The sequence below is a fragment of the Lytechinus pictus genome, chromosome 3 (genome assembly GCF_037042905.1).
Source record: "Lytechinus pictus isolate F3 Inbred chromosome 3, Lp3.0, whole genome shotgun sequence".
Taxonomy (NCBI): domain Eukaryota; kingdom Metazoa; phylum Echinodermata; class Echinoidea; order Temnopleuroida; family Toxopneustidae; genus Lytechinus; species Lytechinus pictus.
Window position 1 is genome coordinate 48896876 of NC_087247.1, and position 13733 is coordinate 48910608.

The following is a 13733-nucleotide window of genomic DNA, read 5'->3' on the forward strand; positions in this document are numbered from 1 at the left end:
AAACGAGAATTTTTCACTTGGATTTCTCCTTATTACAAGTAAGAAAAAAAATGATTATACGGAATGAAATTCCGTTCTTACTATTTCCAGGATTCAATCTTGAATCATCTGAGGCCCATTTTAAAAACACTTGTTATAATAATAAATGCACAGTTTCAAAAACAAGTTTATGATCAGCCAATCAAATTGAATGATTTCAGTAGCTTTAAATTGTTCAAAGTCACTATTATAACAGGTTTTTTGAAAGAGGCCACAATATTGTAGATGTGACCATAACATAAACTTCAGTGATTTTTTAAGCATATACAGTGCGTCCCACAAAAAACGAAACCGAGATTTATCGATGATTTATCATAACTTAATCGCAAATACAATAGACAAATGACCTACCATTTAAAAGCTTAGAATCTCCTCTTTCATCTGAAATTAATTAGATTATTTCTCATTCACGCATGAGTGAACAAAAACAATTTGAAAAGGGGAAACCAAAAAGTCACTTGGCGGGCCGTATCTGGGTTTTAAAAAGAAAACCACATTTTTAAAAAGTTCAATATCTGTTCTTTAATTTTATACCTCAATTACAGAAAATGGTCAAGAAATAACAAAGTTCTGGTTATTTGAAATAAGGCTTGAATTTCAATAATTTCATAAAATGAAGAGGTTTTACAGGCAAGCGTTCAAACTCACTCGACACTCCGTTTTGTTGACGCTCAGCCATGCATTAAGTCTTTTGTTACCGTGCGATAGCTTCAGTGGGAAACCGGTGAAAACACGTTTATTTAATGAAATTATGAAATTACAAGCATTGTTTCGAGGGATCATAACTTTTTTACTACTTGACCATTTTTTGTGATTTAGGTATCAAAGAAAAGAATAGATATTTAACTTTTTAGTCATGTGATTTTCTTTTTGAAATTCAGATACCCCCGCCAAATGAGTTTTTGGCATCCTTTCTTCGAATTGTTTTTGCTCAATCATGCGTGAATGAGGAATAATCTAAGTAATACCAGATGAAAGAGGAGATTCTAAGCTTTACATTGGTAGGTCATATGTCTATTTTATTTATGATTAAGTTATGATAAATCATCGCTAAATATCGGTTTCGTTTTTTCTGGGACGCACTGCATATATATCTGAAATGTGCTTTTCTCAATTCAGCCTTGCTGTAGAACGATCATTCTACACTTTGTCTAGAATTATATAAAACGACAATCGACGATGACACGATGCTTATCTGACCTGGATAAGGTATGATCGGGAGTGACTAGCTGAGCTTTTACTTTAGTACCCCAACTGATATCTTTCAAATACTGACATACTATGGCACCTGGTGAAACAGTGATATTGACATCGTAATGTATACAAATGAGAAAGCTAGTGAGTGCACACAGTTCTTTTTGTGTTCAGTTTTTTTTTATATCAAACAATTACCATTTTTCCTCAAATAAGATAGAGCTTGGTTTAATTCCTTATGAAACATCGGTTGTTACTTTAATTTATCATCTTCCCCTAGAGGGATTCTTTACCCTCAATAAATAATTGAATTATACATACTAATAGAAATATATGATATAAGAAAATACTAATTGAATAATTAACGTGTAACATCATTAGCACTCACATATACATACAGCCCAGGATGTGCCAATAACTGTGTTCTGAAAATAAATGCAACTTTAAGATGTCAAAATTTCTCTTATTTGCACATTTGATTAGGATGAGAATATAGGTGTAATGCTCGTGCTTGTATGATTTTTCCCTATTGCTTGTGAGTACATGGTGTTTAATGAGTGCTTCTCATTTGCAATTGATTTTAGTTTTTCGAAACAAACTTCAGCAATAAAGCATTTGAATAATAAGATTCAACAGGAATGGATGTAATATGGAATTCCATGAGAAAAGATATGCAGGGCATCAATTTCTTTTCATATTATTAAGTCAGTAAAGACGGATTTTTCATAGTTTCAATATGAATGTCAACTTTCATTTGATTATTTGGAAATCAACCTGTTGTTTCTCAATTGCATTTACACAGACTGCAGTCTTATTAGTGACAATATTACATCTTGAGTACGTCGAGGGATATCGTGTTATAATCTCCATTATTATCTCTGGGTCTGAACGATTTTCTCGACCGGTCTAATTTATCGTAACTTTCTTCAGCTGCAAGGATATTATGCGGAGAAACCTCAGAGCCCAAACCATCATGTACAAAAATGGCATCATATCCTCCCCTTTGTGTTGAAAGACCTTTCTGCACCATCCTTTCGTCGACGGCGGGTGCGGATCTCTCCTGTATCAACTCTTTGGATGGCAGAGGCCTGTTCGCAATGAGGTCAGGAACATTCCCATCTGGCATCATCGATCTTGGTTGGACCGTGTTTGGGCTATCATCCAGCTTAAAATAATAAGGATCTGCATCGGGTGACTGGCGATCTCGGCCACCGGAGAGGGCGTGTGTCTGCTGCGGTTCTCTTGCATGATTGATTCGTGGCGTTCCTACAATGGCTGAACCATGGTGTGGCAAGTGGTATTCGTGATTTACTGCCTGTGTTATACCACCAGTTCGAGGATGGTTAGGTGGGGTTGGGTGTTTTGGATCGCCTTCAGGACGACTTTTTATCAGGCCCATGTATCCTCTGAGGTTGTCGTCGTTATCAGCAGTCTTGTCACTTCTGCTTGGATATGCCTCTGACTGCGCATATGGAATGACTTGCGGTTTTCTGCTGACTGGAGTGGAGGGTTGTGTCGTGTTGTGTGACGGACCGGCGTAGTGGTGTGCGTTGTCATGCTGATTTGGTCGTGATACCTTAATTTGTTCGCAACACTGGTGGCCGGTGTTCGTGCATGTGCATATAGCACCTATAACGCAAAATTAAGAGGAAAAACAGAGGATAATTGGAAAGAAAATAAAACCTCAGTACGAGTAGGTGAATTCGATTGTAAATGCTAAATATATCGGAAATATACTGTATTAATTTGAAAATTTAAAAGAATCATGATTCACTGTATCAAACTGAAAATTGTTTTAAAAGAAAATGGAAAATAGCCATTTGTACAACGTAGTGATCTATTTTCTGTTGTAGGCCTATTTCAAATTATTATCATAGTTTACGTTTAATTGTCTTTTTAATAGAGGCATATTATGTTTTAATGAATTTGACTTATACAAATGTAACACATATATCAATACCCTGAATAAACAGAACACAACTATTCATTATGATTATCATGAATCAGATACAATGTCTGTTAAGACAAGAGGGACATTTTTAATGATTATTGCTTTCAATTATTGCGAAAATGCATTAGAATGTTAATCGTTAACATCACATAAAAACAGAAAGGTATTACTCCTTGTTAAAAAACAGTGTTATAACTTCTTAGATTAATCAGCATTTACAACGAAGCATTCTTCATATACATTATCCAGCATTCTTAACTACCGTCCTAAATAGCATCATTCCAATGAAACATATATTGAATCATTCTTACAGAAAATGATGATTCAAAAATAAGAGGGGGAGAGAGCGAAAGGGGGGGGGGTCAATGATGCCTAACCATTGAGTAATATAGAATACAGGGAGTGTTCGTTTCGTTAATCTCTTTCATAGAGTCAAGTTAACCTGATAAAGATCGGTAACTACAAAGAAAAATCAAGTTCAATTATACCAGAAACTACAACCCAGGAAACATTAATTAAGCATTAATGCTATCATCGTCCAAATACACGGCACGTTGGCCATGATCCCCAACTCGAAATAGAAAGCTCTCATTTCAGGAACCGTTCTATTACTACGATTTCCTTGCAAATTCGAACTTTTAGTACGGTCACCAAGCTCAGTGAAAATTGTATTTTCCAATTCCATTCTGATATCATTAACTGCACCTTATACGTGTGAAATACAAATATACTCATTACATGTATGTGTAACTGTCGACATGAAACATGGTTGTGCATGTTGTAAATATGATTTATTTATTTATTCATTTATTTATCTATCTATTTATGAATGTAATTGCAATGATTATTTTTTAAACAATACCCTAACATTAATTTAAATATTTATGATAACGATGTTATATAAATAAAGAGTTTGTAGCCTGAACTCTCGAATTGCATGTAGAGTGTATACTACTCGTCACCTTTTACTTTTTGTCATATTGTGACACATACATCACGTGTTTGACGTATACGGTTATTATAACACGACTGTTTAAAGTGGATCATTGCAAAATCACTCTTACGTCATTCCCAAATAAACGCAGTAAACGTCAATACATTAAGATTAGAATCTATATAGGTAGGGGGTTTTCCTCTCTCATCCGAGGCCACTGGAAATAGGTGATAATCTAAAACGTAACTACTTCATATTCCAACCCACAGTCGAGGGTACTAGTAGACAGGAAAGACGGAAGAACACATACAATAATTCTTATCGAATATCAATGTGGTCGATGTGACCATCCTGTAGAAAAAATGACATTTAGGAGCTGTAACACCTCCCGTAGCAATTACCCTCTTTTGAGGGGAAAGACCCATCCAAGCTACACCATTATATAGAAGGTGACGAATAAATGTACTTTCTTGAAAGTCAATCCACAAGGGGTCTTTCATGTTTGCGACCGCGATACCTGATGTCAAGTGACATGCTACTGGTAGCTGTCTTTCTTGTCAAACTTTTTAAGTAAATGTAGCAAGGAAAGCAAATCGTATATTCATGCGTGTATGCGTTAGGGAAGGCATTGGTGGTAAAGAAAATGCGGGTGTCTTTATAAATGTGTATGAGGTCGGTGTGGTTTGCGTATGTGGGTGTTTGTGTGTTTACGCCTTTGCGGGAGTGTGTGGACAGATGCGTGCGTTAAAGTCTGTGGGTATGTTTGGAAGATACAATATTGCCAAGGAGTTAACAGCATTTCTACCGTATATAATGGAGAGGAGATGGTGTGGGAAATTGCTTGCGAATGTGAATGGTTGACAGGGCCGGTTTTTTTTTGCATATCTATGATCTATGCAAGGAAGTGTGCGTGGAGGAATGGGTGTGTGGGTGTGTAAGCGTGGGTGAGGGTGTGAACGCAAGTATGCATGGAGTTGTGTGTATGAACGAGATGATCTTTATGTATGGGCTTGGAGAGTTGAGGAAAGGCAATGGTCGAAACAAAGACGATGGTTAAGGCAGTCATCCTAAATATGCGGATCGTGGGTTCAATACCCGCAACAACACACCGCCCAATACGATATATTAGTGATGCCTGGTATAAGAATACACGCGAGGGGTATGTGTGTGTGGGTGTTGTCACATCAATATTTCCTTTTTACCCCCCCCCCCCTTCAACTTTTGGAGTCAGTAAATTTTCGAAGTAAATGGGTAAATAAATTGTCAATTGTCTATCTACTTTTTGACTGTCTACTCATGCTTGATGTCATACCTAGTAAACGATAACTGTTAACTTTTTGCAATGAAAGGATGCCATACTACCTCACAAATAATTAAACGCAACTAAATAAAGGTATTGTACATCATGGTTGATCGCTTAAATCCTTATTTGGGGCAAACTGACAGGGTCCATGAGTTAGTGACTGACTTTCACGCAGGTAGGATTATTATTTGAGATATTTATGAGTTGTTAGGTGGATTGACGTAGGAGGCTAACCTATGTTGATAAGTGACACACATGGCCTGTTATTCTTAATTTGATTACTGATCATTGACTCACACGAACACCGGTCACGTGCTAGTGTTGAACTTCACCCTTCATTCCAAGTTATTATATGGTTATCCAAACTTATTTTTATATTCGGAAATAATGTTCACTATTGTCCGATGCGTAAGTAGTGGAGACTTGTTTTATATAAAATTGTTCTATAAAAAGAAAACTTGATAGAAGCTGGTACACCAATTTTATTATGTCTGCATAGAATGTGGTCCGTTAGTTATATGTATGCCACATTTACAACTTGACCTTTATTAACCACAAGAAACATATAATTACTGTGAATCGAAATGAGAAAATGAGAGGCACATTGTACTATAATTCGTTATTCAAAGGATTATGGTCCAGGATTTATAGCTACCAATGTATCAATCATTATTTTATTTATTGATTGTTTAAGAAATACGCACACTAATTGGCCCACCATTTGTGAATTAAAAAAAAAAAAACGAAAGTCGGCTAGCAAGCAAGCAAAAAAAAAAAAAATTAAAAAAGAAGAAAAAGCAAAGGGAATGGAAATATTGAGAAATACCATGAGACATGCAGGTGCAGAACTAATATCATAGAGTCAGCTGTGTTCATCATGCAACATCAAAAATATAAAAAAGGGTTTAATCACAGAGAGGGTTAAAAAGTTGGTATTCTTACCAGACCCGCCTACTCCCAAGGAGCACTTTCCACCGGGTGTGGCGTATCCATTGCTTGCATTCGATATCTTTATACTGTCAGGGAGAAAATTTTCAACCAAACACTAATCTTAGCTTTACTCTCGTGCTGCAATTAGCCAAAACATATATTACTTTTTAATAAGGAGATGGTAAGCGGGGTATAACATGTAGAGATGAGTTACTTTTACACGTTTGACGGCCCCAATCCTATAATTAATGTGATAGCAAATCATAAGGAAGCAACAAAATCAAAAGCATATATAGCGATAGGATTAGCCTGTTATACCATAATGGCGCAGAAAGCAATAATATGCATAAACAGATACAAAATAAGTCTATAGTTATCATAAACACCTGTATTCCACAGGCATCATCCTGATATGAAGTAATCGTCTCAACATCTCTATTAAAAAGGGTATGTTTACGATTACGAATCAGTCACAGAAGGAAAAACGAATGTAATTATTGGCAGTGTATTCCCTTTATCATTAATCAAAAGATATATCATGAAAATCAATACTTTTCACCATCCAACTTCGTTAATACTAACCCATTATTGATATGAGTAGGACGTATATCTCGTCTTCGTTTCCACACACAATATATCACGAGACTGAGAATGGTAACCAATATTGCAATGAGGATAGCAACGCCGATGAACGCTGCTGCCTTGTAAACTCCCATAACTCCATGAGAACCTGCAAAAAGTGAAATAAAAGAAAATTGTTACCAAACGTCTCCGAAAGCACCCTTTTGTATATCACAACGGTCCACTACTAACCGTTTTCCGTATAAATTCGAACTTAGATCTTTGTGAATGCTGATAATCCACCAAGAGACCCACTTAATTGAAATTAGTTAAACGTTGCCTAGGTTTGGTATCTTTATTCCTATCTTAGTTTGAAATTCCCATTTTTATTATGTTTATGAATCTGAATATTTCCCCCCAAATCGAAGCCCTTCGCTGATATTTCTTATTATGGTATCACACTTCCCTTTTAATGTTATCATCCCTGAGTTCTTAGCCTACATTCAATCGCCACTACTTACTACCAATCTAAGCAGCAAAACGTGTCCATGGATTCATTCTATCGTATCACTTGTACCTCGGTCACATTTACTCTACGGCGGCCGTACGGCGAGTCGAAAACAGCCGTTTCATTCATTTTTATACAAACCACCTACAGGTGTTAAAACGGCTGTTTTCGACTCGCCATACGGCCGCCGTAGAGCAAATGAGACCGAGGTATAAGTGATGCTGGTTAAAGGGCTCTGATGTTAAAAAGCTCTGAATAGAGATCTAAAGAGGGCACATGATTTTGAGCTGACCATTGCCGAACCCTCTCATATTTCCGTCGTTGTCATCATTAACACTATCTTCATCATTATCAACAACAACATTATCATCAGCAGCATCGCCATCGTCATAGACATTATAAAAAAAAACATACTCTGAACTCTTTAGGCCTACACAATTTTAATCAAAGATGCGAATTGATGTGTAAATAAGCCTATACAGTGCGTATAAAAAAAAGTTTACACTTAGAAAAAATCCTGTAAAATTATACATTTGTAATATCCTGAAGATTTTTTCACATTCTAACATTGGTACAGATCCATTTAAGCAAATGACGATATAACTGTCGAAAAATATTTCCGCTGGAGTGAGCACCACTTACTTTTGAAAAGTTAGTGAAAATGATTTGCGCAGAACTTTGAAATAGTTATGCGAATAAAAGTAGACCTTAATCATGAATAAAACGTGGAATTTATCTAGTAAAATTGATTTGAAGATATCTTTTACCTTTTTTAACTTGTTTCATTGCCCAAACCACTTCGAGGAGTGTATTGTGCCGCACCCCACTCCCCCACACACCGAGGCTATCGTGACGATATTTGCTTTACACTGAGCTGTGATTTACATAAAATGGCTTAGGCTTGATTTTCATTTTGTTAATAATTGTCAAGCTTGGGAAAAGTGTGGAGAAACAAGTATTAAATGAAAAATGAAATGTAAACCCACATTAAATGATAATAACTTAGTGAAAAATGCTAGAGATGTCTGATATAAACTTTTGTTCAGATTCAGTTATGTCCTCAGATCCAGCTGGCAAAAAAGTGTACCGTAAAGGTTGTGTTAACTAAGTGTTGAAATTTAAATTTGGGTGGCAATATTGTTAGAAAAATGCTTGAATGTATCCATTTCGATTGACTAAAAGTGCAAGGGAAAATGTATGAGAAATGTTTCGCAGGGTAAGTTTGATTTCGCCCTTTCCCCTTGACACAGCGTACAAACGAGCTTTTCTGCGCAAACAGATTTCTGCGAGCTTTACAAAAATGGACAGTGCTCACTCAAGTGTATCATTCTGTCAAAACTTTTACTTTCATTGGATAGATGACCCACACCCAAGATTATATGTGAAAAAATTACCCACATGTTGTATATTTTTTAATTCCCAGGGCTTTTTCAAAGTGTAAACTTGTTTTGATACGCACTGTATATAATAATTTTTCCATATTTTCACAATATTATCCATTACGCCAAATTAACATATTACCACCATCGTTACTATCGTCACCATCTGGCAACACCTCCACATCCACCTTTACTACCGCCTCAATCACTATCTTTACCACCATCATCGACACTGTCTTATACCTTCACCACCACCAGCATCACCACCATCATAGATACGTTAATTACCCCCATTTCCACCTCGATTGCAATTCTTGTTCCCTGGCGGACAAGGTCTGGGAGTCCCCCATCCCAATCCTCGGTATTCGGGTTCTTCGATGTCCGGTTCTTCCGGCTCATACAACTCCGACTCGGGGAATTCCGGCCTCTCCGGTCTTTCCGGTCTCTCGGGTTTTTCTGGGAGTTCGGGTTTCTCTCTCTTTGGTTGTGGACCTTGAAGACGTAGATATTTAAAAAAAATTCTTAATTTGTCTTTAATCTTTTATTGTAGAGACATTTCCTGGAATGGATAAAGAAACGAAACTAAGAAACTTTATTATCTATTATCATGTTCCTTAACGCTTTTTTTATAATTGAATGAAACCTCCATTTTCTAATAATTTTTTATTTTAAATTTGTCAACCTCTACCCCGTTATATTGTCTATAATGATTCATTTCATTATCTATTAAAGTAGGATGTAGATGAAAAATCAAATCACTCATTCAAAACAATAATCGGTTATCCATCATGCCCTCGCTGTTATATGGATACAAACAAATACATGGATACACATAATGTATGGTCATGGAGATATCATCTATTTCCATGATGATCAAAATAATGATTGTCACCAACAGATATCACGTTTACATTGCCGCAAATTGATGCCTACCATAATCATAAAATAGTAAATTCCTTTAACATTAATTAAATGTTTCATTCATACAAATAGTTACACTACCCCGACGACCTTCCACATAGTAATATTATTTCACATTCCCATGAAATAATTTCCACGTTTCAACGTTTGTACAGGTTAACGTCAGTGGAATTGTCGTTGAATTTCGAAAGATTGTTATTACGATTGTGTTACGGTTAACGTTAACGCTTTAACTGGAACTCCATTTATTGAATTTAAAAGTTATTTACCTATTTGCAGACAGTTGATACTCGTGCCTAACCATTGTCCATGATCGCTGCAAGAGAAAATATGATACAAAATGATCGTCATTAAAATACAGGTGATTTGATATATATCGCAGACTGTTGAATGGAAATTTTACGATTATCATTATAATATGTAAAGAACCCTCTTACTAGCCTTAAATTCGTGAACTTTTTTTTTACATTCTTATTGGCCAAATCTCTGGAGCTATTCAATGCAGGTAAACGAAGTAAAACTATACAAAGCCAGCTTATATTGGCACGAAATTTATGTTATCTCATAATTAAACATTATTCCCAAGGAAATCAATAACTACGGGTTCATCGGAAAAAAAATCGGAATAAAAACTTTATATGTTATTACGACAAAGGAGTGATGATAGCTCCATGGTACGACAGATCATTGGTAGTGTTTTAATCTTCAGTAGTAATTATCGTTATTAATTGTGTGATAATGAAGCCAATACTTAGATATCCATAACTGTTTAGATAATCAAATCACATTATCTTTAATACGGAAAATTTACTTGATATGAAAAAGTTAAGCACTTGTTCCCTTAAATTCTTGAAATATCAACCGCTGATTTGTACATATGATATTTCAATAATAATTCCACCAAAATATGATCCTCAGAATAAAGCTAAGTCTCTAGGATATAAGTTTATACAGTGAAAGTACTAGCCAAAAATAAACACATGCGCAAGCACTTTATCCCTCGACCCCGATATGAATACAACGGGCATGGAAATCAAATAGGGGCGCGGAAAAAGGATTAAGGGATCAAATATTGGCTACGAATGTGTAATTGTAAACCGGATAACTAAAAAGTCAAATATTTCTTCTCCCATGCTCCCCTCACCATGATGACGGGGAAACGTTTCTGACACAACTGTGTTTCCGGGATTCAATTAGCCTTAGATGATGAAGCCGTGGTCACGTGATGAGGTACAACGGGGTATGAAACAAACTGAAGACTTTCCTAAATTCTTAATAATAGTTCTTGACATTAATGCTTAATACCAACTTCACTTTTAATGAAACTATCAGGTGCAATTCACAAGATGCGAACTAAGTTCACATTTATAAACCCGTAATTTATTAGGGTTCGATCGTAATAGATTATTAGTATTTCAGAGTGTGTGTGTCTTCCAATTTTAAGTGAAAAAAAAAATCCGTTACAAACGACCCATTCTCAACTAACACCATCTTTCTTATCAATAACAGATACAAGTGGCAACTTCAATATTTGATATTTTGAAATTTCTTTTGAAAGATTTGACCATTTGAGTAAAAATGCAGTTTTCTCGTTTGTTCGTAAAATAACCACAATAACATGAACTTATCCCCTTCCTGTATTTTTTCGTCTTTCCGAGTATATATATATGTATACATATATATATATAAATATATATATATACAAAGAGAGAGAGGGATGGCTTGAGCGGTTGTAGCTTATAAGACATCATGGATATGTTTCTGTACATTTAAATCAGGAAAATAATTATTTCAAATCTTGAATTGATCATCACTCCCATTTTTTCTACTTTGCATCCATGGATAAAAAAATTCATAAACTGGATGTTTAGTGATACACATCATGTACATCATCGCGAAAAAAATATAAAGTGAAAATTTTCCCAGTAAAATTTGCAATTGTGCTAATCGTTACATCTTCGGGAATCTACTAAAGATACACATTGGAAACCAAATGTCATAAAAAAAAAATGACTAATTCCACGACAGTTACAAAAAGTAAAGAACGTGTTATATAATGCCGATTATAAAGTACTTAGTCACGTGCCGTATAAGCAATAAGTATGAAGCGAATTATTCATAATATTACAAACATTTTACTTTAAAAAGTTATCAATTTTATATACTTACGCACAATTGACAGGATTGCTCGTTACATCTCGCACAGATAGTCCAGATAGAAAACACACGAGTGAAACAATCCTCATCGTCCCAATTCACTTCAAATGACTAAAGGAACAGTTAAAGCAAGATTTGTCTTCAAAAGAGATTAGGTCTGAAACTTTGCATGTTAGAGGTCACCTTATACATCCATTTGTTTGTAGGTTAGTGATAACAGCAATGGCAGGTGTGAATATTTTCGCATAAAATATCTGAAATAAGTTGGAAGAGCTTGCATCCAGTTGTCTATAGATGAAATAGGGGCACTGTCCCGTTATTAGTTGAAGCCAGCGGAGATAAGTCGATGTAATGGGAAACGATGTAATACTCGTCTATGATCTGGAATGGGTTGAGCCAGCCAGTGTCAGCAGTGGCAGAACGTAACAAAATAGCGGAAGCACGTAAAACGTTAATCTTCCTGCCCCCGTCTCACGCAGCCGCCATGCCCGTATGCAAAGATAATTAAGGACCCCCCTTCTATTACCCCTTTCCATATCACCCCTCCCATTCTATCACCCTCCCCTTCTGTAATAACCGTGGTCTTGTTGAAGACCCATGCCCCATATATACGAACGAAGATAAATCATTTGAATCATTTATGGGTTTGTCAACATGAAGTTCTTTTAACTCATTTCATCCATGTAATAATCTTCTGTTCTTTTCGTAATATGATATGATATTTATCTAGTGACGTATGCAGACAGAATCATTGGTAACGACCGGGGGACAAAATTATTTTTCCCACCACAATTCCGGACGCCAATATGGATATTCATGACTTGCGTCTTCGGAATAAGAGTACGCATGCGCGTGGGCTTGGATCTATGTCTAGATCCAATTCGTAAACACTTATCAAATTGCAATTAATGACAAGACAATTAGTGCTAGGCTAGACGAGGGTACCGCATTAACTTTATCTCAAATCTGGACCTGTCTAATGCCATGGATAGAACTGGTTAAAATTCCGAACTTTCTGTTTACTTACGTTAGACCAATGAGCTTGGTAGCCTGGCTTGGTTTAATAGGTCTAGTTCGTACATAGAACTAGTAACAAAAACAATTGCCGATTTTGAGCACGGGAAATACGAAAACTTGATTGGTAAAGAAAGATTGCAAGAGAGTTACTCTGTGATTAAAAATGCTAGCCGCGCGATTATAAGCAGTTTACGAACTTTATGTGTATGATCTGTGCACTGACGTGAGGCTAATTTGTTCCTGAGGTTAATACATTCAATGCTGATACAGTGTAGATCAGAGTCTATCAAGATCTAGAGACTATAGACTAGATCTAAACTAAATTCATTTAGATCTACGACTAGTTCTATATAGGGATAAACAACGGGTATCAATTAAACCAATGCTACTAAGCTCATTGGTCTGACGTTCGGAATTTTAACTAGTTTTAAGTTAACCATGGTCCAGATTTGAGATAAATTTAATGCTCTAGCCTAGCATTTTGTCTTGTCATTAAAGACAATTAGATAAGTGTTTAAGAATTGGATCTAGATCTAAGCCTGATGCCTATGTACATGGTACATTTTTGTACCATGTACGCATGCGTACTCTTATTCCGAAGACGCAAGTCATGAATATTCATATTGGCGTCCGGAACTGCGGTGGGAAAAACACTTTCGCGACCGGGGGGGGGGGGGGGGGGTGTGTCCATTATATTTAAAAACCGCATATTTGATCTCATTTCAGGAAAATATGGAGTCATGCTTAGTTTTGCCTTTGTACACACATGCAAAACCACTGAAAACGTGTTATCTTGGTAGTGACGAAATTTCAATTGAGTTATATTGAATTGACCAAAT

The 13733-nt window shown here is 36.0% G+C and overlaps 1 protein-coding gene across 1 annotated transcript; it reads right to left on the reverse strand.

Moving 5' to 3' along the window:
* Positions 1-1823: 1823 nt before the first annotated feature.
* LOC129257097 (uncharacterized) lies at positions 1824-12255 on the reverse strand. Its single transcript, XM_054895350.2, has 6 exons — positions 11890-12255; positions 9990-10036; positions 9088-9291; positions 6934-7081; positions 6364-6437; positions 1824-2862 (listed from the first exon to the last, which is right to left on the reverse strand). Exons 1-6 carry the CDS (start codon positions 11964-11966, stop codon positions 2060-2062), a joined length of 1353 nt encoding a protein of 450 aa, XP_054751325.2. The 5' UTR covers positions 11967-12255; the 3' UTR covers positions 1824-2059.
* Between the last annotated feature and the right edge of the window lie 1478 nt (positions 12256-13733).